This window comes from Leopardus geoffroyi, chromosome C1 (assembly GCF_018350155.1).
Source record: "Leopardus geoffroyi isolate Oge1 chromosome C1, O.geoffroyi_Oge1_pat1.0, whole genome shotgun sequence".
NCBI classification, from domain to species: Eukaryota; Metazoa; Chordata; class Mammalia; order Carnivora; family Felidae; genus Leopardus; species Leopardus geoffroyi.
In genome coordinates, this window is record NC_059328.1 from 105,811,037 (window position 1) to 105,836,147 (window position 25,111).

A 25,111-nucleotide genomic window follows, 5' to 3' on the forward strand; every position below is an offset into this window, starting at 1 on the left:
GCAGCCTCCAGGTGGCTCGGTCGCTTAAGGTCCAGCTCTTGATTCGGCTCAGGTCATGATCTCATGGTTTGTGAGACTGAGCCCCATGTCGGGCTCTGCACTCACTCTGCAAGAGCCTGTTTGGGCTTCTCTCTCTCCCTCTCTCTCTGCCCCTCCCCTGCTTGCTCTCTGTCTCTCTCAAAATAAATAAGTTTTAAAAAAAATAAAGAGTAGCTTCCAGAAGATTATAAGGAGTCTGGAAGGGAAAACAAATTGCCTTCCTTGACTCCCCTGAGACTAGCCATTTTAGAAAATGTTCTCTCCTCCAAAGCCCGCCCCCACATAGGCAGGGTTTTTCTCTTGGGCAAACCTGTTCCTTGGGAAGGGAAAGGGAGGTGGCAAAACCTGTTTGAAGGCAAGGTTGCCTTTCTTGGAGGCAGGAGCATCTAGCAGTGAGACAGAGAAGGCCACGAAAGTTCTGGGGAGCCAGGACAACCCACTCTCAAGACAGCTGCAAGCATTTAAGGGAGACAGACCAACGTGGCAAGATGGGGACCACACAAGAGGTGGGAGAAAAGACGTTAGACCTTGGGTAAGTAAGATCTGGCCCACTGGATTGGAAACGAGCAATGAATAGTTGTGAGCTCTGACCAGGGCAAATCTTGGCTTCCTGGAAGAGACCCGACAGCAAGAAAAGGAATTTGCAGAGGAGTAGGGTGGCTTCAGGTAGAAAATGGGGAACTGGGGGTTCAGGATAATCCCCTATTGTGTTGTATCTGATAAAACTGCCCGTTGGGGGGCCTGAGTGCCTCAGTCAGTTAAACGCCTGACTCTTGGTTTCGGCTCAGGTCATGATCTCATGGTTCGTGGGTTCAAGCCCCACATCTGGCTCCGTGCTGATGGTGTGGACCTGCTTGGGATTCTTTCTCTGTCCCTCTCCTGCTCGCTCTCTCTCTCTCTCTCAAAATAAGCTTAAAAGAAAAAGAAAGAAAGAAAAGCCTGCCTGTTGTGTTTTCTAATACCCACTCCCCAGAATGGCCCTCAGGAAAGCTGACCCAGAAAGAAGCTGAGGTCCAGGTACTCCTTCCCAGCAAATCTTCCTCCTTACCTTCTTCCCCCACCCCTCCACCTCTGCCAGGCTTTGCCCTGACCACTCCCCAGCATCAGGCCTGACGAGGTTCATCATCCCCAGCCCTGCCTGGTGACAGCTGGGCGGGTCTGTCAAGTTCCACCCAATCGTATGTAACAAGGAATATCTTTACCACTCTCGTGTAGGTAGAGCAAGGCCACAGAGTTAAATACGATTACACGATTAGCTTTACATTCCACCCTCCCTGGGCTCTGAAAACCCCACCGTGGGGGTGATCTGTTTCCAGGAAGAGGTGGAGGTAGTAGAAGTATCCAGAAGACAAGAGATCTGAGGGTTTTCTTAAGGCCTGCTCTCTGCTCTGTACCTTAATTACTGTTCATTCCAGTGTCTCCTACCTACGATCCAGTTCCCTGAAGACACTACCGAGTTTGTCTCACGATCACCTCTTCTCCCCTGGGACTCTTAGGGCTGGGGAGAATGCTGAAGCAGGGCCAGCAGCACCCCTGAGACTCAGGGAGCTGGAGCTGAAGGAGGAGTGGCAGAATGAGGGATTCCCCAGGTGAGGACTTTGAGGGATGTTCCTTAGGACTTGAAGGAAGGAGTGGGGGAGGGAGGCAGAGGTGAGAAAATCGTGGCAGGGCAAGAGGACTGATAAACTGATACCTGGCTCGATGCGGTTACCCTCATTTCTGCTCCCCCTTGGAATCTTTCCCCTCTAGACTTCTTCCTGAAGAAGTTGACCGTTCTGAAGATCCTGAGGATCCCAAGAGAGACTCACAGGCAGGTTGGTAAATTAGAACATAGGTCTCGGGGCCCCTGGGTGGCTCAGTCGGTTGAGTGTCCAACTTCAGCTCAGGTCATGATCTCACGGCTCATGAGTTCAGGCCCCGTGTCGGGATTTGTGCTGACAGCTGGGAGCCTAGAGCCTGCTTCGGATTCTGTGTCTTCCTCTCTCTCTGCCCCTCCTCCACTCACGCTCTTTCTCTCTCAAAAATAAATAAACATTAAAAAAAAAAAAAGTAGGCCTCAAGTTCTTGATTCTAGCCCAGACTGCTGCCCTCATCCCATCACAGTTCTACTTCTCTTTTCCCCAATGTCTTCTTTAGAATTTACCCCATCTCACTACTTCTATATGCAGGAATTCCACCTCTTCTTGCCAACACACACATACTTTTTTATTCTTTTCTCCTTTCTCCCAATCCCAGGTACACCAAGCACTTTAGCCCTGTGTAGCCCACGCCCCATGCGTAAGCGTCTCTCTGCCCCAGAGTTGCAGCTGAATCTGACTAAGGAGACTGGAGGCCGTGGAGCTTCTCCCACTCATTCCGAACCTTCCTCTCCTGATGGCAGTTCTGACCTGGAGGTAGATGAACTGGAGACACCTTCAGACTCGGAGCAGCTGGACAGTGGACATGAATTTGAATGGGAAGGTGGGAAAGAAACCTGAGGCTGGAGCTGGTAGGAGTAGAAGCTAGAGTTAAAGCAGCTCAGGATGGATTTAATCGGACTAAAGTTAGAAGCAATAATGTGGGGACCAAGTGATAAGGTCAGCAAAATTACTTTCCTCAGAACAGAAAGCTAGAGCCTATAGATCCCATGCGAGAGTCATCAGTAGAGGGGTGGGGAGGGTCCTTTGTTTATTAAGGAAAATTTTATCCGGTGAGTGTTACATGCTATTACTGAGCAAGAACCGAGTTATAAAGATCAATAAGATAGTCCTATCCTCAGGGAATTCTCTGTTTAATAGGAAATTAAAATATACATATTTTATGCAAATAAATATAGTTAAGGATTATGGTCTACATATGTATAGGTTATGGTCAGCAGGGATGAGAACAAGGTCAATTCTGCCTGAGAAACATTAGGAAAGACTTCACAGAGGAGGTGATTCTGAGCTGGCCTTTATCAGGTAGCTGGGGAGGCACTCTAGGTGGAAGAAACAAGTTGGGTAAGAACGTGGCATGTTGGAGAATTCAAAGTATTAAGCATGACTATTTTGATATTAAGGAAAACTTTGTTTCTTCTCTGCTCATAACACTTCCGACACCAGATGTGTGGGTTTTCCCCACCCCAACCAATTCTCCACTTCTCCAGACATCAAAAGGGTGTCTTACAGTTCAGCCATGCTGCTTGACTGGAGTCAGCACAGACCCCACAGGTTAAGGGCTCCCCTACAGGATTGCCCTGGACTTCAGATGCCAATCACGTGTCCAAATTGTCACTTGAGCTTCTGAATCAGGGTGCTATGTTAAGTTGGCAAGAGTCAAATCATGGAGGTCCTTGCTACCATACTGAGGAGTTTAGATTTTATCCTGTAGGCAATGAAAAGGCACTGAATGGTTTTAATCAAGGGAATAACATGATCAGATTTGACGGCTCTAAAGAGGTTGGAAACAACCTAAAGGTCCATCAGTCGAGTATTAAATCTAATACGGTGTGTCCATGCAACGGAATACTAAATACTAGGCAACAATTTCTTAAGATGAAGCGGCTGTTTCCATTGCTATGGAAGGATCATGCAGAATTGCTGGATATGGTATATTGCCATTTGAATAAGAAAGGTAGGGCAGAAAACAAAGCTTGCTGTAGCAAGGGGGTAGAAGGTGGAATGAAGTAAACAAACTAGAGGCAAGGAGACCAGTTAAGAGGTTAGCATTAAAGCCAGGTGAGTAATGCTAAGAACCTGAATCAGGACAGCAATAGTGGAAAGAATAATAAGAGAATATAATGGAGATAGATGGAAGAAGATATGGGGTCCAGCTGGCTTGAGCACTGACAGAGAAGAAAATCTTGGATGACATCAGTTTTCTCTCTCAGGCAGCTAGATGGATGGAGTCATCAAGAAAGGAAATATGGCCGGGGCACCTGGGTGGCTCTGTTGATTGAGTGTCTGACTTTGGCTCAGGTCATAATCTTGCAGTTCATGAGTTCGAGCCCCACGTCAGCTTCACTGCTGTCAGCCTGTCAAAGCAGAGCCCACTTCAGATCATCTGTCCCTCTTTCTCTACCCATCCCCTACTTGTGCTCTCCCAAAAATAAGAAAAAAAAAAAAAAAAGGAAATATGGGAGAGAGGAGGAAGAGAATGAGTCTGACTTACAGCTGGGTCTGGTGACTTGAAGATGACACAAACTAGAGATGTCCACTCTAAGCGTTTAGGGACATGGGTCTGGAGTTAGGAGAGACGTGTGGGTTAGAGAGGCAAATTTGGAATCATCACCTTACTGGTGGTGATCGAAGACATGGGAAGAGATGAGCTCACCCAAGGAAAAGCATGGAAAGAAGAATCCGGAAAAAAACTAATACTGGCAAGGGCCATGGACCTACCATAGTGCAGGGTTACCTCAAGGCCAGTGTCTAGTGAAAAAGTGAGGATCATGAGTCATAGGAAATAGAAACCAGCAAGCGGTTGTATTGATTGGACAAACTAGGGCTGGAGTCCTGGAAAACACTGAGGAATGAGATGTTGGAGTAATCAACTCTAAGAACCTGGGGAAGTTACAAGACACTGAAGGTATGTACCGTGCCTTATGGACCCTTCCCCATCCCTCTCTTTTAGATGAGCTGCCCCGTGCAGAGGGTCTGGGGGCCAGTGAAGCAGCAGAAAGGCTGGGCCGGGGTTGTGTGTGGGATGTAGCTGGAGAAGATGGTCGTCACTGGAGAGTGTTCCGAACAGGACAGCGGGAACAGCGAGTGGACATGACGGTCATTGAGCCCTATAAGAAAGTCCTCTCTCATGGAGGTAATGACTACCATAAGTGGAGGGGTAAGAACTGTCTTACTGAATAAAAGGCTTGAGTTGGAAACTCAGTTACTGGGTACAAAATCCTTCCTGTAACTTTCAGAGACCCTCAGAGTCCTTCAACCTAAACAGATGTACTGTCAATGTGTAGCTGTTGACTGAATAAATGGTCCCTTTGTCCTCTCCAGGTTACCATGGTGATGGCCTCAATGCTGTCATTGTCTTTGCTTCCTGTTACCTACCCAGCAGCAGCATCCCCAACTATACCTATGTCATGGAGCACTTGTTCAGGTGAGTCCGACGCCCTGAAGGGCCCCAGGGTGGATGTTGGGAGGGAAAAGCAACAACAAGAACACCCTGTGATCAGCAGCTGACTGGAAAGTCTACAGTCATGTCCCCTCGACACCCCACATCCTGAAGCATGTCCCTTCCTTGACAGTTGTGTGCCCCCCCCAGGTATATGGTGGGAACTCTGGAGCTGCTGGTAGCTGAAAATTACCTGCTTGTCCACTTGAGCGGAGGCACGACTAGAGCCCAGGTCCCACCTCTGGGCTGGATGCGCCAGTGTTACCATGCTCTGGACCAGCGGTGAGCCACGGGGCAGCGGGGCTGCCACTCTCTCTGTGCCTTCTCTTTCCCTCTTTCCATTCTTTCTTCTTCCACGTAGCCCCTTCCTCTTCACTTTGTCCCTCTACACCCCTTTCCAGGCCTCTCCTGTCTTCCATCCTCTCTCGGAGTCAGGGAAATCTAGTCGCAGATCTTGCCTTTCCCATTTACCTGCTGTATGACTTTGGGCAAGTCACTTAGCCTCCCTGGGACTCCATTTCCTTCTCTGCAGAACAGCAACAAGAATACCTTCGCCATCGCGCACGTGTGAAAATCAAATAAATCAGCGTGGCATGTTGCCTGGCACACAGAAGGTGCTCCCTTTGGTCACCATCTCACCATTTATTTCACTTCCCAGGAGCCACTGTCTCTGCCTCTCTTCTCTGCCTGCTTCCCTGACCCGTAAGGCTTTGTTCCATGCGATGTTCCCTTTTCCTCCTTTCTTTCCCCCATCTTCCCTTTGCTCACTTTTCTCTTTCTTTTTGTTTCTTCCCCCCTCCCCCCCGACTGGCCTTCCTCCACCTGGAGTTCTGTCAGTTGTCCTCGTCACAAGGGGAGGGGACAGGGGAGTTGCCAAGGACTTAGGCAAGGGTAGGGCACAGGAGGGAGGTGGGGCAGAGGAGGACTCCAGGCTGAAGAGTTCTGGCAAGAGATTCCTAAAACCAAGGAGCTTTGGGGCACCTGCGTGGCTCAATTGGTTAAGCTCTGGCCTTGGGCTCAGGTCATGATCTCACAGTTCACAAGTTCAAGCCCCGCATCGGGCTCTGTGCTGACAGCTCAGAGCCTGGACCCTGCTTCGGATTCTGCTGTGTCTCCCTCTGTCTCTGTCCCTCCTCCTGCTTGCACTCTGTCTCTCTCTCTCTCTCAAAAATAAATAAACATTAAAAAAAAAAAAAAGATTTAAAAAGAAAACTGAGGAGCTTTGCAGGGCTAAACATGATGGGTGGGGCTCAGACTGTGGCCGAGGAGCAGGGACTAGCCCCAACTGCCAGAGAAATCTAGAAACTGCAGAAGTGAAAGCACAGAAGATAGCTCCACCTGATTTTCTGGAATGAAGGTGGGAGAACAGAACAATCTCCTATTCTGCAGCCTCCGGAAAAACCTGCGTGGCCTGGTCGTTGTCCACACCACATGGTATGTGAAGGCATTCCTGGCACTGCTGCGACCCTTCATCAGGTACAAGCTTTGGGGACCAGGACTCGCTCCCATTTTCAAAATCAAGATTAAGAAGATCTTGCCCCACCCTGGCTCCTTCTAGCCTTAACCATGCTATACTTGTCACATGTCCCTTTGTAAGCCTCTCCAGGAGCCCTTTTCCCAGTACAACACACACTTGGCTTATCCTCTCTTTTCAGTTCCAAGTTCACACGAAAGATCCGTTTTCTGAACAGCCTTCGAGAGCTGGCCCAACTCATCTCCTTGGATCAGGTTCACATCCCTGAAGCTGTCAGACAGTGAGTTCCGAGCTTAAGGATAAAAGTTGGGGGTGGGACGTATAAAGCCAATTCCCGTTTTCTTAATGCCTTGGGAGAGATGCAGGGGAACTAAATAAAAAACGATACATATAAGTGCTGAGGCATCCAAGAATAAAGGAATATTCACAGCACCGAATTTAGAGGAGACTGAGATCACCCCTAGAGGTCAAGAAGGGATATGTTGGCAGTGCAAAGGAGAAAACATGTGTTGGGGGGAGGTCCTAGGGGACCTCCAGCTTGACCAGCACCAGATCTTCTCCTTCAATTCTCTGGCTTCTCTCCCCAAACCAGTAGGTAAAATCCAGGTCTTGCTCCTGTACCACCTTTTTGTTTTTCTCTCTCTCCTAGGCTGGACAGGGATCTCCATGGCTCAGGAGGCACCTAGTATAAGACAGGACTCAAGGGCCTTAGAACCAAGCAAAGATACTGATCTGCCTATGCCCTAACCCTGAAATATCTGGGCTGCTTCCTAAACCACCTCATCTTCAACCCTAGTGCCACTGGACCTTCACATATCATTGGGGTGTCATTCCTCTCATAACCCTGCCTTCAAAGTTCTGAGGTCCGGAACCTGATCTGCGGGGGGGGGGGGGGGGGGGGGGGGGGGGGTGCGACACATCATTTCAGCAGTAGGGGTGCATGTAGGGGTGTCTTGTATGGGAAAGGGCAAGGCTGTGGGTTTTAGTCCTGCTTGAGCTGCAGAACCCTGGGCAAATAACTGCATCTCACTGAGTGTCCTCTTTTCCTCCCCCTTCAAATGGGAGCCCCTGGTCGCCTGTGAAGCTCAGGGCGGGTGGGGCATAACTGACTGCGGCAAGCCCCCCACCCCCACCCTGTCTGTTGGGGGACCAGGAGTCAGCTCCCTACGTATTGAAGAACCGCTGTTTCCTTCTTCGTCACGTCTGCTGCCTGTGAGCCTGGGAAGGAGCACTTTCAAAGCCTGTAGTTTCGTCCTGTCTCGTAAACTCAGATCCGTAGCGGTTAATAAACTGCGATGCACGATGTAAGCTCGGCTCCGAGGAAGTGCACTGCCTGACCAGGCCCTTACGTCACAATTGCGTCTGTTGGTTCCGCAGGAGTTCTGGCTGCTGGAGTTCCTGGGATTTTAGCTCAGCCCCTCGGGCTGCGCCGAGAGGGCCTGGGGGAGGGGCGTGGCGCGCGGTAGGAGCCCCACGGGCCTCGGTTCCAACGACCCCCTGGGTCGAGAGTGGAAGGGAGGGAAGAGGTGGGAGACCCGGCCTCCTTCGCTGGCCTCCTCCTCAGCCGCCCACTGCCTGGCCCCATGGTCCCCGCCGCCGGCGCGCTGCTCTGGGCCCTGCTGCTGAGTCTGGGGCCCCGGGTGGCGGGGGCCCAAGGCCTGACTTCCACTGAGTCGCAGCGGGTGAGTTTCCGCTCCGGGGTCCCGATGTCCCGCAACTACCGGACCACCCCCCGGACCGGTGCTCCCAAGAAGATGAGGGTAACAATGGAGGACGAGGATGACCTCGTGGCCCGTGCCGACCGCCTGGCAGGCCCGGCCGCGGCCGAGCTTTTGGCCTCCACGGTGGCCACAGGCGTCAGAAAGTCAATTGTGTCATCGCCGGAGGAAGATGAGTCTTTGGAAGAGGGGGTTGTGATCAACGCCAGAAAGAGTAATGTGAGCGGAGAGGCTCTCCGAGCGACTTCCAATACGGCCAGGATGCCCAACCCAAAGTTTAAAGCAAATACCCAGGAGCCCGAGATCAGGATGTCTTCTTCAGACCAGCGGGCCAACACGTGGATGTCCACTGAGGACTTGGTTCATCCCGACAGTACCATGAGCCAGTGGTCAACAGCAGGGTCCACCCCGAGACCGTGGCCACACCCCTCACCAACAGCCATGCCGCCAGCAGAGGACCTGCGGCTGGTTCTCATGCCCTGGGGCCCATGGCACTGCCACTGCAGGTCAGGCACCATGAGCCGGTCCAGGGCAGGCAGGCTGCAAGGCCTTTCCGGGCGCCTTCGAGTTGGAGCACTGAGCCAACTCCACACAGAGCACCGGCCTTGTACCTACCAGCAGTGTCCCTGCAACCGGCTTAGGGAGGAGTGCCCTCTGGACGCCGGTCTCTGCCCTGACACCAGCTGCACCACTCAGACCACCACCACCACCACCACCACTACCACTCCCATACCGCCCCTCAGCTCTAGACTCAGACCCACCCCCTTCCTCTTCTTTGGCCCCAGCCCCAGCCCCAGCCCCAGTCCAGCCCTTGCTTTTTGGAGACGAGTCCGGATCGGGCTGGAGGATATTTGGAACAGTCTGTCTTCAGTGTTCACAGAGATGCAACCAGTAAGTGTTTGGTGATAGCCAAGGACCTTTGTTGATGAAAAGTCCTGACATCCAAAATCCTGTTGGGTCAACCAGCCGGTGTGCTTCCATGAACTGTCATCTGTTTGGTCATTCATTCATAATATACTAGTTATCCACATTATTGTTAGCCATTGATTCCACTCATTTCTTGGGCAACTGCTGGTTGGTTAATGGGTAACATGTATGGGTCGTTAGAGAATTATTGACCAAATTGTGAAGATTGTAGGTATATCAACAATTCTTGATGCAGACAATAGATGTGGAAAATATAAATCATTCTCAGCTCATGAATGCAGTCTAATAGTAACAACAGCTAATATTTAAGGTCTTACTATGTGCACTTTACCTGGATCGACCCTCACAACAATGCTGTGAGGTGTTATTCCGTTACAGAGGAGGAAATGGGGGGCATTGACACCAGTGCCGAAGCCCTCCACCACCACTATCCCAAAGAACTCCTGGGATGATTTCCAGTAACTTAAGAATTCTTCGGGAAGGATAGTCCTCTGTATTACCAAATGAACTACCAAAGGTTCTGATTGACTTGATAAAATATTCTCAATTGATAGGATTTCGGGACCTTTGTGGGAGAGAGGAAGGACACTAAAATAGTATATACGGTCAGTCATTTTGCAAGTTTGTTTTTGTCCTTCTCCCCGGGTATCCAATACCAATGATTCAATATATAGAAGCCTAAGTAGGGGGCAGTAGCGTTGAGGGAATGAGGGCTTATGGGGAGAGGGAGATGAAGCAAGGAAGGGAAAACATAGATGTGGTTCTAACATTTCCCCTTCTCTTCTGTTTTCTTACCCAGCTAGAGAGAAACCGCAGGTAATGGCCACTTCATCCTCAAGAGAAGGTGTCAGCATCTCAACCTCCCCACCCTTTCAATCCCAGAACCTACTGGATATTTTTAGTACAGAAGAAATTAGAAAAAATATTGGTCTTGTGTCTCTTTACAGACGTATCTGAGGGTGGAGGCCAGAAATCTCTTCAACCTTAAAACTGAACCGTGTAGCTAACACCATCGGGCCTGATCCCTTCCCTTGTCCTCCAGCATATTTCACCCCCACCCCGTACCCCAGGATAAAATGTTGATGTTGCTCCTCTTCTTCCTTTCCCAAGTTTTCAGTGATTTTTTAAAGATGAAAAATCTCAGATGAAAGCCAAGAAGAGGGAACAGGAAGAACAAGGAGGTGAGCTCTTGGAAAAGGATGGTAGTCTTCTTATCTTCACAGTACTTGGCCTTCTCTCCTTGGAAAGGGTGATTTTGGCACAGAATTCCATGTCGGCTACTTCCTAGGAGTGACATCAACCATATCTATCCTTTGACCCAACACACACCTGTAGTGATCACTCTGCGACTATTTTGCTTACATGTTTTTTATTTGAAAAATGTAGTTAAAAGTCCAACACATTTTTAATATAAATTATGACTCTTGAACCCATTGCCATCACTCTTAAATATTGTTAAAGTGATGGTAGCATACACATTAGAAAAGGTAGCTAAAGGCAAAAGAACACCAAAGAAGACTGTGTCCAAAGAAAAGACATCAGAATAAGGCTAAAGATCAGTGTGTCCTGAGTCCACGAGCACCCCCCCCCCCCATCTTTCTACCCTATCCTGTTAACCCTTCAGATTGAGTATAACCCTCAGGCCATTAAGCTACTTTAGGACAAGATGAGCTACTTTCAGAGCAACTAGCTAGATTTGAACAGTAAATTGGGAATGTATGACCAATCTTAGACCCTGAAAAGGGCAGGAAATACACTGAAATGGAAACACAATTAGAACCTGTCACTAGAGGAGGGGCACACTGGATGGATGGTGGACTCAGCAGAGTGGATCCTAGTTCCCACATTCCTGACCCCATCACCATCAAACAGGATGCTGCTTGTTACGGAGCTAATGAGAGACCCCCACCCTCTCAGTCTCTGAGCAGGCGGAAGCTCACCGGTTTTGTCCTGCCTTCCTAACCACCCTGCAAGGGGACAGAAGAAACACCTGAGAAAACAAACTGCCTAAAGACCCTGTTCCTGCATTATTTTCCCACCTAAAGCAGACTCTTCAGGCAGGTGGGGAGTGGGACCTGGTCTTCAGACGAAACTCCCTGAGTCTTATTCGTATCTGGTTCTAGGACCAGGGCACAGAAAGAGAGCTTAAAGTTTGCAGAGGACACACCGGGGTGTCTGTGGCTCTCTCTATTGCCTCTTCTCCCTCCCTCCCCCAATCTCACCAAACCCTGTTCCTGCCTCCATACTGCAGGAACCCCTTCTCCACAAACAAGAACAGAGAAGGGTAGTAGGCATCGCATCCACCGGAGACATGAACCCATGTGAGCAGAGCAATACCCTGAATAAAGAGCCTGTTTTAGAGATGATGTGCGGCCCCGTTGAGCCTGCTTTCCAGAGGGCCTAGTTCATCTATGGCTCAGGCTTCAGATGAATAATGAAATGGGTGTAGGGTGAGGAAAACACTTTACAGAGAGATACCTGGACTCTTGAGCAGTGGCCCTCAACTAGGGGTGATTTTTGCCCCGGGGGGAGACATTTGGCAATACCTGGACATTTTTGGTTGTCGTAACTAGGATGGGCCAGATGTGCTACTAAATATCCTAGGATGCACAGGATAGTCCCCCATTACAAAGAATTACCCAACCCAATGTCAAAAGTGTCTGGGTTGAGAATCCATGCACTAGAGGTGTCCCCACTCCCATGTGGTAAGGACTGGAAGATCCCTAAACTTACAGACGATTGTTTTCAACCAACCACTCCTCCCATCTTCAGTGGTTTGGAGGTCCACTCAGAGACCTACCTCCTAGTTTTGCAACATTCTGGGTTTCTCTCCAGATCCCTCTTTCTCCTCACCTGGGCCAGCAGGGAGATTGGCAGAGGGCAGGCAAGGTCCCCAAGAGTTAAATGGAATACCATCAGGTTAAGATCCACCTCTAACCTAGGTCTTAATGGGAAACAAAAACGTTCCTAGTGGGGATGGGGTCAAGGGTAGAGGTAGTAGAAGGAGGGAGGTCATTAAGAGAACTCATCTTAAAATTTTAATTAAAGATGTTGGGGGACTCACAATGCTACAGAAACAGGGTTAGAGGCCTAATTAGAGAAAGACCCTGGTAGTTGGAGAGAGATACTGAGGGGCTGTGAGCTTAAAGTCTGAGATCTAAAGAGAAAGAGTAGACTCGGCAGTGGTCACCCTCCCCTCCTCTCCCTGCTTGACGTCTGCTTCAGTTCATTCCAGGAGGAAGAAGAAGGGCAGGTAAGGAGCTTCTCAGCAAAAAGCTGGCTTCAGCTTTGGGAATCTCACTCACCTACCCCATTTAAGGAGTTCCAGGTTAAGAGTTTAAAACAGATGGCAACTAGACCGTCATTCAGGAGAAGGGAACTTATCCTGGGTTCCCAGAAAACTCCTATCTCAGATCTGAGAGTGTCCGGGGCTTCAGCTGAGCTCCTCTGGCCAACCAGTAGTCACTTGGTCAGTCCTGCTGCCTTGACCCCATCTCCAGGAGGGGCTATAGCCAGAGGGAATAGAGGGAGTCCAGCCCCCAAGCCTTCTGAGGCACTAATAGGCAGATAGGGAAAAGAGGGACCCAGGGGTCACTGGTTCTAGGAGGGAGCAACATCTCTTCTGGGCTGGACATGGAGTGGAGGCTTCAACAGCAGAACCTGATTTAAAAAGAAATTGAAGAAGGAGGATTAGTGTCAAGGAAAACTGAGGCCTTAGGGGTAAGGCACCACCTAGTGTAGACTCTCGGCTATTTCCGCAGCATGCTCTTTTCTCGATTTCTATCTGTCTGTGCCTCGCTGTCTCTCTGCCCTTCTGGGTCCTCCATTCTTGACTCCCCCATCCTAATACTTGCTTCTCTCACCTCCCATTCTTGCAGGGGATCGGGGTTCTGAGGTGGGGCGTCAGGATGTGCTATCGGGCTGGAGATGTTGGACGGGTATCCTTAGTTACTTACCATTCCTGTCGGAGCTACAAGCCCCTAGAATTGCTCCATGGCCTGTCTCGGTTTCCCTTGGATCTCATCTGCTCCTGGACAGCACCTGTCTGTGAAAAAGCACACGTGAGACCCTCATCCTGTCTTGATATCACACAGGAAGCGATCTCCCTGTGCTCTCCATAGAAGAGGCGGACCCCATTGCTTTGGCAAAAAAAAAAAAAAAAAAAAAAAAAAAAAAAAAAATCAATCTGAAAAGGTTAAAACCAACCACCATTCTTCCAAGGGAAGTTTCAGTGTCTCCCTTCATACTGACTTTCATGAGGATGAGATAAACTGGGTCTTCTACTAATAAGACTCTCACAAAGGACTCTCTCATATTTATCAGAGTTTCACAATTGGTGAAAAGACTCCTTCACTATCTCCAGGCCTATTTCCCTTGTTCTGAGAGCAGAAAAGTGTATTAGACATTATTTAGGACAGGGGTGCTCAGTCAGTCTTTTTCCTGTCCTAATGCACCTGGCCACAATATGACTATTAACTCTTAACTAATAGAAGGGTCTGGTTTGGGGGAAAAGCCCTCCAAGTAACTCTGGGGTCACATATATCCCCTGTCCCAGTAAAGAATAATTTACTAATTATAAATATGAGGGAGCTTAGGCCAGAAACCTGAAATGCCAGGTCTCAGGTTTATGTGGCTGGTGACCAGGACTAGAATCCTAGCCTCTTACTTCCCCATCGATATTCATATGTCCCCTGCTTAAACTTCAAAAAAGGGGAATGGTTCTAGGCCGCAATCCCACATCAACCTCTCCCCACTGCCTTGTTACCATGGTAAGTCCATCTCCGGCCCCCATCTCCCCAGAGCCAATGTGAGTCAGGTGGACAAAATTCATTGGTTCCCCAATCATGGTCCGGTCAATTCGTCTCCTCTTCTTCTTCTGCTTAGAGAAGACAGGGGAGTTAAGTCTGAAGCCCCCTCTTCCACACGAAGTGTGGAAAACCACTTTTAGTGGTCTTGAAAACCACTAAAGGAAGAGCTAAGGGCCTGATCGGCAAGGGTATGTGGCATCACAACAGGAAAATCACTACGGTCTAACAATATAAACACAGAGAGGACACAGGCAGGGTGACAATGACAGGAGCCTGCAGAGTGAATGCCAAAGAAAGGACATATCAAAGTCACCTCTGGCTGATGAGGAAACAATGGGGGGGGCGGGGGGGGGGGGACGGACAGGTATTAAGCTCCGCCTACAACTCCCAGAATGGACAGAAACAGGAAGTGATAGCTAGGGCTATTCAGTTCCTCTGTCTCCCAGTTCCCCTGTATCCCATGTGCACACCTGCCTGGCCATAGAGACTACTGTGACGGAAAGGGAGGCAAGCAGGGTGCTTTCTGGGTGCTGTGTCTGCCTCACAGGACGCGGTAACTGACTTCGGTGTGTGCTGGGGTGGGGGTGGGGGGTTGGGGACTCACCGGCTGGGGTTTCTCTACCACGCAGCAACCTAGTTTGTGCCAGAATTCACTCATGTTCCCTGATGGTTCCAGTTTCACTCCTCTGCCTGAGGCCCCAGAGGGCTCTTGCTCTGGTGCTTTGACTGCCCACTCCTCAGTGCCCTCAGGTGTAATGACAACCCGGGTTTACTCAGCTGGACAGGTCTGGAGATAGCACAGTCTGTGGTACCCTTGGCTGGGCAGTGAAGGTCAGTGTCTCAGACCCTGAGGGACTAGCAGGATGAGACTGGGGTGAGCAGGCAGGCACAAGGTTATGTCTTCTCAGCCCCAGAAACCTGGATGGGCAAAAAGTAAAGAGAGAAGAAAGTTGGTGAGAAATCCCATCTCTACCACCAGCCCCTCCTTGAGAAGCCTCCTGATGAGCCTAGATCTTCTTGTTCTCCCTTAAAGACCCTGGTCCTGCACCCAACACTAACCTCTCCAAACACAGGAACCTCACAGTGTGATGCCCAGAGAAAGGAAAAGAACCAGAAGGGCACCAAGTGGTTGAGGAGCTGCTGGAACCAAGGGAGAGGCAGGGAATAGAAGCATTTAGGGTGAGGATGGGAGGGGCCAAGGGACAATGGCACAAAGGAGCAGTTTTGGGGGTGCCACAAGTCCCTCCTCCCATCTCCCTGGGTTTAGGGCAGAAGGGGAGGGGCAGTTAAGTGACCTTAAAGAGGAAATGGTGGTTTTTTTGTTCTCACAAACAGGGCCTCCACCCTTGTCCCTCCCTTTTTCCTTACCTTACCCTAAACATCTAGATTTTCTTTAAGACCAAGAGGGGCCTTGACTGCCCAGGTTGTAGTTGACTAACTGCAGCAGGTTGGACCTCAAGAAAGACTTTCTATGGTGAGGAGTTTCTTCCCTCTCTAATCCCTGCCCTTGTTCCTCCTCATTTCCTTCAATTGAGATCCAACCTCTCCCTTCAACAGCTCCTTTATTACTCGACCTTGAGATCTTTCCCGAAGGCTGTATACACCACACTCCTGCGTGTGCACCTCTGCGTGCACATATGTGGCACAGCCAGGATTCCTGCGTGTGTGCCTTGGACAGATGATCTGTGCACAGGCTGTAGGGACACAGGTACCAGGTATCTTCTGTCCCACAAGGCGTCTTTCTCCAGCTCCCCACCCTCTTCACATGTCCCATCGTGCAGTGCCGCTCTGCTCTGCCTCATCCCCCATGGGGCCTCAGGCCTCCCCGCCTGCCTCCTACTCTCATGCTGTGACCTGTTCTCTCCTCCCTCCTCTCCACTTCCATTCCCAAGCTTCACCAGCCAACCAGACATGAGGAACTTTCCAACAGCATTAGTGTCCAGGGAAGAACTTCCTTCCCTTTTCCTCCCGGCCAGCCAGGCTAGGGCACACCTGGGTTTCCCCTGGGCTCACTGCACTTCCCCAGTCCTATGATACAGGCAGCCTCAAAGACTCCAAATGGGGCTGCTTCATGAGTATTACACCCTAGCACGAATAGGAATCTCCCTCCCCTCCACACCTGGAACCCCGATGCTCTGGACCCAAGACCGCTCTAAGAACTGAGAGGATTTTCTAATATAGCTTTGGGATGAGATCACACAAACACTAAGATATGGCTTGTAGGGGAGAGAAAGACCTAGGAGCCTGAGCTTTACTTCCCTTCCCACCACTGGAGGGGAGGAGTAATGAGACAGGGGCGGAAGTCAGAACACAGCTGTCCAGAGAGGGGAGCTGTGGTCAGTGGGGAAGTCAGTCAGTCACAGGGTTTGTCGCAATGGTGGTGGTGGCGGGTGTTAAGGGCTGCAGGCGGGGGAATGAAGAAAACAATGGAGAATCAGAGGAAACCCCCAATACCACCAGCCAGGCTTTCCAGAGAGTGGACTCTCCCCCAACACCCAGCTGAGTGGACAGAAGTGGAGGGTGGGAGGGAAGAGGAGAGAAGAGGGGAGAGGAGAGGGAGGGAAAGGGGCAGTGGAGAGAACAAGGACGTTTCTGTTCCTTTTCCAGGGATCTGGCAAGAGCTGGGTGGAGGGAAAGCATGTGTGTGTGGGACTTGGCACGAAAGGGCCAATGATGATGAGAAGTGACCAGGAAATTCCATTCCCCAGGACACAGAACATAAGGGTCTCTGAAACTTGGCAGGGGAGTCGGAGTGTGGAGAAGGGTGGGCAGGGTGAATGTGGTGGTGGCAGGGGGTACAGGCCAGAAAAGGAAGTAAGAGCAACGGGCTGCCACTCTCCTTTAAAGTATCTAGAGATGAGTGGGTTGAGGAAAAATGAAGTCTGGAGCTGGTAAGCCCAGGAGGAAGAGACACCTGCATTCACTGCCCACTATTTTAGCCCCCCCAGTGGAGGGGAAGGGGCTGGGAAGAGAGCAGGAGGACTCAGCATTAGACTGTGTAAGGCCATATCCTGACAGCCTAGTAGCATTGAGAACTGGGCCTGAGTCCCAAATAGGAAGGCTGAACGATGGAGCTGGGAGACACCAAGGTCACACTAGGACTTAGGAGCTTCCCAACCACTGGGGAATGAGCAGGAGGAGGGATGGGAGAAAGGTTCCAGTGGGAAAGGATGTACAGAGGTAGTTCCCCGGTCCTGTTCTAGCCCCAAACCGGTTTTCCCGGTCCCGCTGCCTTCAGCCCCAAGGCCTCCAACCCGCTGCCCAACAAGCCTTCACAAGAAGCAGCTGGAGAAAGAGAAAGAGAACTGAGAGAATGGAGTGGGCAATTCTGGCTCTAAGCCCGGTGCTGCAGCTGGTTCCTTGTGGAGACCTCCCGACACGCAGGGCTGCTGAGGGGCTCCGGGGAAGTAGGGGAACAGCACTCTTCGATCAAGTGACAGGCATCTGCCCCAGTACCGACTGTGCCTTTCCCCAAGGAAGGTCTTGTGGGGGCTTACTAGGAACCGGAGCTAGGCCCTAAGCTCCCTCCCCAGGAGACTCAGTCCCATGGACTGCATTTCTGTCCACTCCCCAACTCTACCCAGAAATCCTCTGCTCCTCCCAACGCTGAACTAGGACTGGGATCCCGCTGTGAATTTTCCAGACTGTCACTGTCTTCCGTGGCTGCTTTGACCTCAGATTTGGCCATCCCAGGACCCAGCTGTGTGCTTCACTGTCCAGCACACGCCACCGCCGAGGTTAGTGAGTCTCGGAGACTTTATCCCCTCTGGCCTCCGTCCCCCCACCCCAGTCCCTCCCTGCCCTCTGCCCTTCAGCGGCCACGGCCTGCGCACCGCACGGGCGGGGATGGAGACTGTTCCTCTGGGAACGCACTCCTCTTCCCACCAACCCTGCATCTCTACAGTCCCAGCCTCCCTCCCCCCCACCCCCAGCATCCGGTGCGTCTCCACCCGGCAGCGCAGGCGGGGCTCACCGCCCGGGGACCCCCGCCGCGGTCTCACCTGCCGCGCTTCGACGTCGAGGCGTGCGGCTGCCGCGGGTGGGGGCTCCCGCGCCGTGCCCGCCGGTGTGGGCTTCCCGGGCTGGCTCCGCGGCGCGGTGGGAGAGCCGAGGGCGGGCCGGCAGAGGTGGGGCTGGCTCGGGGCGGAAACGGCGGCGACGCGATTACGAAACCCGTCCGGCCCGGAGCTGGGCGCACTGCTCCCCCCCGGACTGGGGAGGCACTGCACCACACGGGGCCGTGGGAGGTGGCCTGGCGGCTTCGGCCGGCTGGCACCCCTGCGCGGGCCGGGGTGGGGGTGGGGGGGGCGCCCAAGCCGCGATGCCCGCAGCCTCACGTCCCCCCTTGCGCGCCAGGCATTGCGGGGCAAAACTAAGAGGAGCCCCCAAATCCCCCGGACCCGGCTAAGTTTAGAGATTCGTGGAAGCACCCCACCCCATCCTCCCGTGCTCTCCCCGAAGTGGAATGGGGCTAGGTTTATTTACTCATTGTGAGGGTGCGGAGGCGAGTCGCAGGAGTAGGGATTGGAGGGGGGGAGGGGCGAGGATTTTTTTTCGGATTCTCAAAAATAAAACATTTCGTAACTTGAAATCCTTAAATTGAGGCATAAAGGGACACCCCTCTATTGTTATCCAGAGTTAAGCTTTTTAAATCCATAAGCCTAAAATTAGGGGACAATTAACTACTCATTCATTGCACCCCAGGCAGCAGGGGGGTGCGGGAAGAGCTCCGGAATAATTGTGCCGACCAATAAAGCCTACGGAGATGCTTTAATCCTGTCTCCCTCCCTGAAGTGTTCTGGAACCTATCATTTGAATTAGCCGAGTCAGGCAAGGAGGGGGCGGGGAGTCCTTCCGCCCTTCTTAGGAGGGGCTGCATTGCAGGGGGAGACTGAGCAGATAGACTCAGCCACTGGAGCGAGAGAGGGAGTGAGAAGACAAAGCCGTCAAAGCCCCAACAGCTTGCTTTTTCTCCAGCCCTGAGCAGACGCCGGAGCCTCGAGGTACTCCTTCCATCTTGGGAACACACTAGTAATTCATTGATAACAGGTAAACTAAATTGCGGGAAGGGGGGCAAGGGGCTGCAAAGATAAAAGAGCAGCTGCTTCTGGTTAGGTTGAAGACCCTTAATAAGGATGAGGTGGGGACAGTTCAAGAGAAGGGGCGCTGTGAACAATGGGTAGGTTTTGGTCACCTTTTTAGATCCCTTTGCTAAGATTTCCATTATTGCCTTCTAATACACAGACATTAATTTCTAACAATTTACATGGAATTATTTCTCAGCGTTTATCTCATTTCAAGTATCTATTTGCCTATAATTTGTCTTAGGTGTTTTATTATCTTCATTTGTTATCTCCATCTTCCTTTTCAAGCTATAATTTGTTTTATCTGTTTTTTGATGAATCTGTAGTCTTACTGTATTGCTCTATCCTGTACTTCCCCATATATATATATATATATATATATATATATATATATATATATATATATACTTTTTTTCTGTGGTGTTCCATTGATGTGTCTGCCTTCACCCCAAACTTATTTGTCTCCATAGGAGGGAATTTGGGGGAAGGGATGACATAATATTGAAAGTAATCCTGACCTCTCGTTTAACAGCCTCCCACTCCCCATCTCAAACCTTTGCTCCAAAGAAAGAGGCAGCTTGAGGTAGGAAGGTGGGGGCCTCTGTGTTGGAGAACTGCCTGATCCTATATTGAAATCAGTACAGCCCACAAAAGCTACATAGCAGATTCTGGGAAGGAATGCTTATTTGCAGCTCAGTGAGAATAGATGGGGGAAGGTCATGGCTAACAGGGAAATCCAAGACCAGAATGAGGGAGGCACTTATACTGAAATGCCAGAGAGCTTCCATCCCCTCCAACCACCATCCCTGTCATTCCCCCCAATGGTGGCAGCATGACACAGCAAGGCCCTGTCAGGCAGGTAGGCCTTGGGTTCCCACGGAGGGTCTAGACAAAGGGTATTTGGGTGTGTCTGTGGGGCTCAAAGAGAGTGTCTTTTTATACTACATATTTGCTAATCATGTATCCCTAAGAATACAAAGGGTGATATTTAGAAATTACCTTTGCCTAAAGTATCTGGATCATTTAAAATGAAGGACATTTGGAAGGATTTATTGAGCATATATTGTGGTACAAGGCACTGTCCAAGCCCTTTAAGAAATGGAAAGAGAGATGAGGTATGGATGGAGAACAGTTGGGGAGGGGAAGAGAAAGCTTGCTAAACAGGGACCTCCTGCAAAATTTGGAGACTTGGGAATTAAATCCATACTATATTAAACACCAGAATTTCCTTACTGATGAGAGTAGTGTGAATGGTATTTTAGTTGCAATTTTCTGTGTGGTCAGTGTTCTTGACTTGAATTTAAATGTCATACATGCTTGTATGAGTGTCTTTCTATGCATTTGGTACTCTCTGTACATGTCTCCGAGTTCATGGCATAGCTAGAGATTTTAGGCCTTGTAAGTTAATATTTTGTAAAATTTCCTTTAGCATTTTTTTATTGCAAGATACGCTCTGCCAGACGCTCAGGGATTGTTTAGACAATTTTTATACATATCTGGTTTTAAGAAAAGGAGTCCGTTTGTCAAAGAGCTTTTTCACTGTCTCAGATTCTAGCTTGCTCTCTACTGTCTTCTGCATTTTCATCATTCAGATCAGAATCACAGGAACAGTCAACATCTAATCTACTGAGTATCTGTTCTTCAGCAACTAAGAATTCTTGCAAGTTTTGAGAATATTGGTATAGGATTATATAAAACTGTACGGAACTATCTATGTACAACACATCAACAAAGACCAGATGGGGAATGAGACCTATGTTCTAACTGGCTGGAAGGCTTCACGAGTCAGCAGATAATTTCTAACATGTTTTCTTTTCTTTCCTTTTTTTAAAAAAAAATATACCGTATGTTACAGCACAGAATATATTTATTTAAGTAATCTCTACACCCAGCATGAGGCTCAAACTCACAACCCCAAGATCAAGAGTGAAACACTCCACTGAAGGAGCCATCCAGGAACCCTAAACATGTCTTCTAGTTTTAAAATTCTATGATTTTTTCCCCCCTGTGATTCTATTTTTTAAAGATTCTATCATGTGCCCACATTATACTAAGCTTGATCTAGAGAGGACTGGTAAGGGAGGAGATATTAAAAAAAAAAAAAAAAAAAAAGCCAGCAATGTAGGCAAATAACTGGCAATTTAGTTAAAAAAGAAAAGGAAGGAAGGAAGAAGAAGAGGAAAAAAAAAAGTCTCTGGTCAGAAGTCCGTAACATTGATGATCCTAAGGTGGTCCCTGTCTGAAGCCAGAGTAGGTAGTCTGATAGGTCCAACCATTTTTTGTAACTCTTTCTGTGCACATCTCTGGAAATTACTGTGGAAATGATCAGAGTTGAGTATCATAGGATGATGACCTCACCTTTCCAGCACCCTCCCCCACCCTGTTCCAGTCCCCACATAACCTTCCTTCTAAGCAATTTCTCTGCTGAGTAATGCTCAGTTCCCAGGGTTTATTTTGGAGCCTGAACCTCAGAAGAAAAAGAGCAACTGAGAACTGGCTTTTAACATTAAAAACATCCTGGTCTGCCCACTCACCAGTCCTAAAGCCCCTACACTCACACATAACTGTGCTCTAGATTAAGGCTTTTTTGTTCTGGCTCAGTAGAGACAGTTCACATTATATGCGGTTATAGTTCCTATAGTACAGTGGTTCTCATGTTCACCTAACACATTATATGGGGGCAGTTGGGAACCTATTTAAAGCCACTGTTTAGGAGCCTCAGGCCTGGTAGGAGCCAATGGAGTGTACTGGGAGGAAGGCCTTTTAAAATGGGGGTTCTATTTTTGGAGGCAGTGGAATGTTCATTCTGCTTCTTTGGGAACATTTCAACTAATGCTTTTGCCCCTTCTTGGCTAGTAACCAGCAGGGTGCAGGAGGCATACTAGTCCTATAACATCAGGGTGTGGGTGGGAAAAGATGATAGGAGTACTTGTTAGAGCATAGAAAAGTATCGAATTCTGTCAAAGGACTTTCTCCTTCCGGTCTAAACTCTTACTTTCCTTACCTGGAATTCCCAATCCATTTGCTCTCAGGTAAATTCTAGCATTAGGATCAGAGAATCAAGGTCTTGTTATAGCATAGGAAAATTCTTTCAAAACAACCTGGGCTTTGTTTTGAAGGAGAGGTAGGCTAGAGAAAACTATAAATACAGGCTGTTAAGGCTTACCTGTGGGCTAAAAGATGGGAGTGGCAAGTTATGGATGGATAAAGAGAGAAAATTAGGGGTGCTTTGGTGGCTCAGTCAGTTGAGCGTCTGACTTCAGCTCAGGACACAATCATGGGTTCAAGCCCTGCATCAGGCTCTGTGCTGACAGCTCAGAGCCTGGAGCCTGCTTTAGATTCTGTGTCTCCCTCTTTCTCTTGCCCCTTCCTGGCTCATGCTTTCTCTCTCTCTCTCTCTCTCTCTCAAAGCCCTTTTTAGAGGTATCTATTAAACCAAAGTTAGGAAAAAGCCAAGTATTTAAAAACATAAGAATTCAGAGGAATGATTTCTCTAAGGACTTGAATTCTTCTAGGGACTCCTGGTAGTCTTGAAACTTGGGTGGTATTTTAAGATGGAGAGCAGAGAGGAGCTTTCCAGGTTGGTGGAAACACATGATGTGGGGAGAGTGGAGCACCTGGAGAGGGCATGGGAGCTCTGCGCCCTCTTCCTGTACTTGGCCTTGTGTATCTCCTCCATCTGCCATTCCTGAGTTGTATCCTTTTATAGTAAACCGATGATCTTGTACATAAAAGAAATAATAATAAATACAAAAGATGGAGAGTAGACAAAGTTAAGCAAGACAGAAATGAGCATAACTAGCAGAGACTGTACCATGGCTAGGAAGGATGAGCCAAATTCTAGAAACCCTTGAAAACCAGACCCAAGATTGACTTGAAGCATTAGGCAGTGAATAAGTCCTTCCAAGATGGGAGAAGGCAGGAAATGGTAGAAAATAGTAATAAAGGAAAGGTTCCCAAAGCTTGTCCTAGGAAATCTGGATCACGCACAGAGGCAAATGATAATGGGAAGTTTTTTTTTTTTTTTTTAAGGTTTCTTTTTTTATGTTTTTTTTTTTAACCTTCATTTATTTTGAGAGAGAGAGGGCGTGCATACAAGTGGGAGAGGGGCAGAGAGAGGGGGAAAGAGAAGCCTAAGCAGGCTCTGTGCTGTCAGTGCAGAGCCCAATGCGGGGGGGGGGGGGGGGGGGGGGCTCCGTCTCATGAACAGTGAGGTCATGACCTGAGCCCAAATCAAGAGTTGGATGCTTAACCGAAGGAGCCACCTGGGTGCCCCTGTGAAGTTTTTGAGTAAGGAAAGGCCGTGGGCCATGAAGAGGTTGCTATAGAATGAGGACTAACAGCTGGTTCCTTTCTAGGAAGTTATGAGGGACCCTGTGAGTAGCCAGTACAGCTCCTTTCTTTTCTGGAGGATGCCCATTCCAGAGCTGGATCTGTCGGAGCTGGAAGGCCTGGGTCTGTCAGATACATCCACCTACAAGATCAAAGACAGCAGCGCTGGCAAGATGACCGGGCAACCAACTGGAGTTGAACAGAAGAAACACTCCGAAGGCGATGCCCTCCTGGAGTACAGCACCTTCAACTTCTGGAGAGCTCCCATTGCCAGCATCCACTCCTTCGAATTGGACTTGCTTTAAGCCCAAGACTCCTCTCTCCACCACCTTGCCCTGTCTTCCCTTGCAAGCCCCTCCCTTCCCACCCTTTGTCCTGTGAATCTTGCTCTCTCCCCTCTATGGTGTTGAGGTGGTGCTGATGAATCTGCCAGAGTTGTGTTGTATTTATTATTTATTTATTTATTTATTTATTTATTTATGTTATCAGTTTTTCTCAAAAGCCCTTAAGCCCCAAAGTTATCCCCCCAGACACTAATTCCAGAAAGAAGCCTGGTGGGGGGCGCCAGAGAGTAGTATAGTAGTTCAAAATGGGGGAAAATTTTTTTTTTTTTCATTTTAATCTTCTTCAGAGATTGCTCAAACCTAATATCCTGCTCCAGATCGGTAAACACAAATCTTTCTTCAACAGTCGCTGAAAACCCTGGAAGCTTTGAGATTATCTACTACAAGACAGTAGGATTTCTAAAAGGCTGTTAAGGTGTTAAGTCTCGCTGTTGGATCTTGCTCCTTACAATACCTTCTTTTCCTCAGAGAAATCGGGTGTAATGAAAGGTATAAAACAAGAGGTGATAATACCTCATGGAAAATGAAAATAAGGGAAAGAATTGAATCGTTTCAGAAATAACTATATTGTCAAAGGGGTAGTCCTTCAAACCTTTGCACTTTACAACTTTGCTCCTAACGCTAGCTGAGGGAAATGACTCCAATTTCAAATCTTAAAATGTAATCTTGCTGAGTACTATGATAATTTGTAAGGTATGATTCTGTTTCTAAAAGGCATAATAGGGTTTGGCCTTTAGTGTTTTAGTCTTGCCACCTCCTGCGTCTGCAATGGAGAATACTGATCAATGGGCCTCAGGCACAGTTCCTCAGCTACCTTGAGATCTTGAAATAATCACATTATGACCCTACACCTTGTACCCCCATTCCTTCCAAAATTATTGCTGCTGATTTGTGCTGCCATTTTCTCATTTCTTGAATAAAGACATTCAATCCCAGGCCTGGATTCTAGTTTTCTCTCTCTTCAAAGAGAAGCGGTATAGATCTCCGAAATTAGCCTTGCTTTCACCTTCAGCTTATATATTGTCTTTCAATAAGAGTTCTTTTAGTAGCCTTTGTACATTAAAAATGATGAATATCAGGTTGGATAGGTATCAATAAGGGTGAAATCAACTTAAAATTACAAAGCTATTTAGGAAGAAATGCAAACAACCACTCTTCTGCTTGACCATTGGCTACCAACATACTGAGGGAGTAATTCTAGATGTCTCAAGGCATCTGTGGCACGAACCGTGCTCTTAATGATCTCAGTATAGATGCCTTAAAAAAAGAAACTAAGTCATCCAAATACGTTATCTGCTTATTTATAACT

The 25,111-nt window shown here is 48.9% G+C and overlaps 4 protein-coding genes and 1 long non-coding RNA gene across 15 annotated transcripts; 4 read left to right on the forward strand and 1 right to left on the reverse strand.

Annotated features, from left to right (window-relative positions):
• The first annotated feature begins 162 nt into the window (after window positions 1-162).
• BNIPL (BCL2 interacting protein like) lies at window positions 163-7,897 on the forward strand. Of its 6 annotated transcripts, none has more exons than XM_045479134.1 (10): window positions 169-571; window positions 1,455-1,628; window positions 1,789-1,853; window positions 2,275-2,499; window positions 4,627-4,809; window positions 4,998-5,100; window positions 5,266-5,397; window positions 6,505-6,549; window positions 6,771-6,869; window positions 7,239-7,897. In XM_045479134.1, the coding sequence occupies exons 1-10, from the start codon at window positions 528-530 to the stop codon at window positions 7,273-7,275; spliced, it is 1,107 nt and encodes a 368-aa protein (XP_045335090.1). In that variant the 5' UTR covers window positions 169-527; the 3' UTR covers window positions 7,276-7,897. The 6 variants fall into 6 exon arrangements, with proteins under 6 accessions (XP_045335092.1, XP_045335088.1, XP_045335090.1 ...); XM_045479131.1 differs by having other exon boundaries at window positions 172-571; window positions 6,505-6,591; XM_045479135.1 differs by having other exon boundaries at window positions 174-571; window positions 1,536-1,628; window positions 6,505-6,591.
• Window positions 7,898-8,004: 107 nt separating this feature from the next.
• On the forward strand, window positions 8,005-10,937 carry CC1H1orf56 (chromosome C1 C1orf56 homolog). Its single transcript, XM_045479138.1, has 2 exons — window positions 8,005-9,198; window positions 10,034-10,937. Exons 1-2 carry the CDS (start codon window positions 8,173-8,175, stop codon window positions 10,052-10,054), a joined length of 1,047 nt encoding a protein of 348 aa, XP_045335094.1. The 5' UTR covers window positions 8,005-8,172; the 3' UTR covers window positions 10,055-10,937.
• A 1,322-nt stretch (window positions 10,938-12,259) lies between these two features.
• CDC42SE1 (CDC42 small effector 1) lies at window positions 12,260-18,163 on the reverse strand. Its single transcript, XM_045479150.1, has 5 exons — window positions 18,044-18,163; window positions 14,647-14,960; window positions 14,000-14,110; window positions 13,191-13,279; window positions 12,260-12,894 (listed from the first exon to the last, which is right to left on the reverse strand). Exons 2-4 carry the CDS (start codon window positions 14,698-14,700, stop codon window positions 13,205-13,207), a joined length of 240 nt encoding a protein of 79 aa, XP_045335106.1. The 5' UTR covers window positions 14,701-14,960; window positions 18,044-18,163; the 3' UTR covers window positions 12,260-12,894; window positions 13,191-13,204.
• Window positions 14,507-15,704, forward strand: LOC123598680. The gene is made up of 3 exons (XR_006712746.1): window positions 14,507-14,595; window positions 15,429-15,516; window positions 15,600-15,704. It is a non-coding gene; the product is annotated as an uncharacterized LOC123598680 (long non-coding RNA).
• On the forward strand, window positions 17,669-24,737 carry MLLT11 (MLLT11 transcription factor 7 cofactor). Of its 6 annotated transcripts, none has more exons than XM_045479148.1 (3): window positions 17,669-17,779; window positions 19,020-19,091; window positions 23,489-24,737. In XM_045479148.1, the coding sequence occupies exon 3, from the start codon at window positions 23,491-23,493 to the stop codon at window positions 23,761-23,763; it is 273 nt and encodes a 90-aa protein (XP_045335104.1). In that variant the 5' UTR covers window positions 17,669-17,779; window positions 19,020-19,091; window positions 23,489-23,490; the 3' UTR covers window positions 23,764-24,737. The 6 variants fall into 6 exon arrangements, 5 of the variants coding, with proteins under 5 accessions (XP_045335104.1, XP_045335102.1, XP_045335101.1 ...); XM_045479146.1 differs by having other exon boundaries at window positions 17,674-17,779; window positions 23,485-24,737; XM_045479145.1 differs by having other exon boundaries at window positions 17,764-17,779; window positions 18,927-19,091; window positions 23,485-24,737.
• Window positions 24,738-25,111: the final 374 nt, after the last annotated feature.

What these genes read in the sequence shown, in the direction of transcription:
- CDC42SE1 (XM_045479150.1), bottom strand. Translation starts at nt 14,700, where the DNA reads ATGAGTGAATTCTGGCACAAACTAGGTTGCTGCGTGGTAGAGAAACCC. An exon ending in TGGTAGAGAAACCCCAGCCG is followed by an intron (nt 14,111 to 14,646) that starts GTGAGTCCCCAA and finishes TTCTCTAAGCAG; the next exon opens with AAGAAGAAGAGGAGACGAAT. An exon ending in CCGGAGATGGACTTACCATG is followed by an intron (nt 13,280 to 13,999) that starts GTAACAAGGCAG and finishes GCTTTTTCACAG; the next exon opens with ACAGGTGCTGTCCAGGAGCA.
- MLLT11 (XM_045479148.1), top strand. Translation starts at nt 23,491, where the DNA reads ATGAGGGACCCTGTGAGTAGCCAGTACAGCTCCTTTCTTTTCTGGAGG.
- CC1H1orf56 (XM_045479138.1), top strand. Translation starts at nt 8,173, where the DNA reads ATGGTCCCCGCCGCCGGCGCGCTGCTCTGGGCCCTGCTGCTGAGTCTG. An exon ending in TGTTCACAGAGATGCAACCA is followed by an intron (nt 9,199 to 10,033) that starts GTAAGTGTTTGG and finishes TTTCTTACCCAG; the next exon opens with CTAGAGAGAAACCGCAGGTA.
- BNIPL (XM_045479131.1), top strand. Translation starts at nt 528, where the DNA reads ATGGGGACCACACAAGAGGTGGGAGAAAAGACGTTAGACCTTGG. An exon ending in CAAGAGAGACTCACAGGCAG is followed by an intron (nt 1,854 to 2,274) that starts GTTGGTAAATTA and finishes TCCCAATCCCAG; the next exon opens with GTACACCAAGCACTTTAGCC. An exon ending in GAAAGTCCTCTCTCATGGAG is followed by an intron (nt 4,810 to 4,997) that starts GTAATGACTACC and finishes TGTCCTCTCCAG; the next exon opens with GTTACCATGGTGATGGCCTC.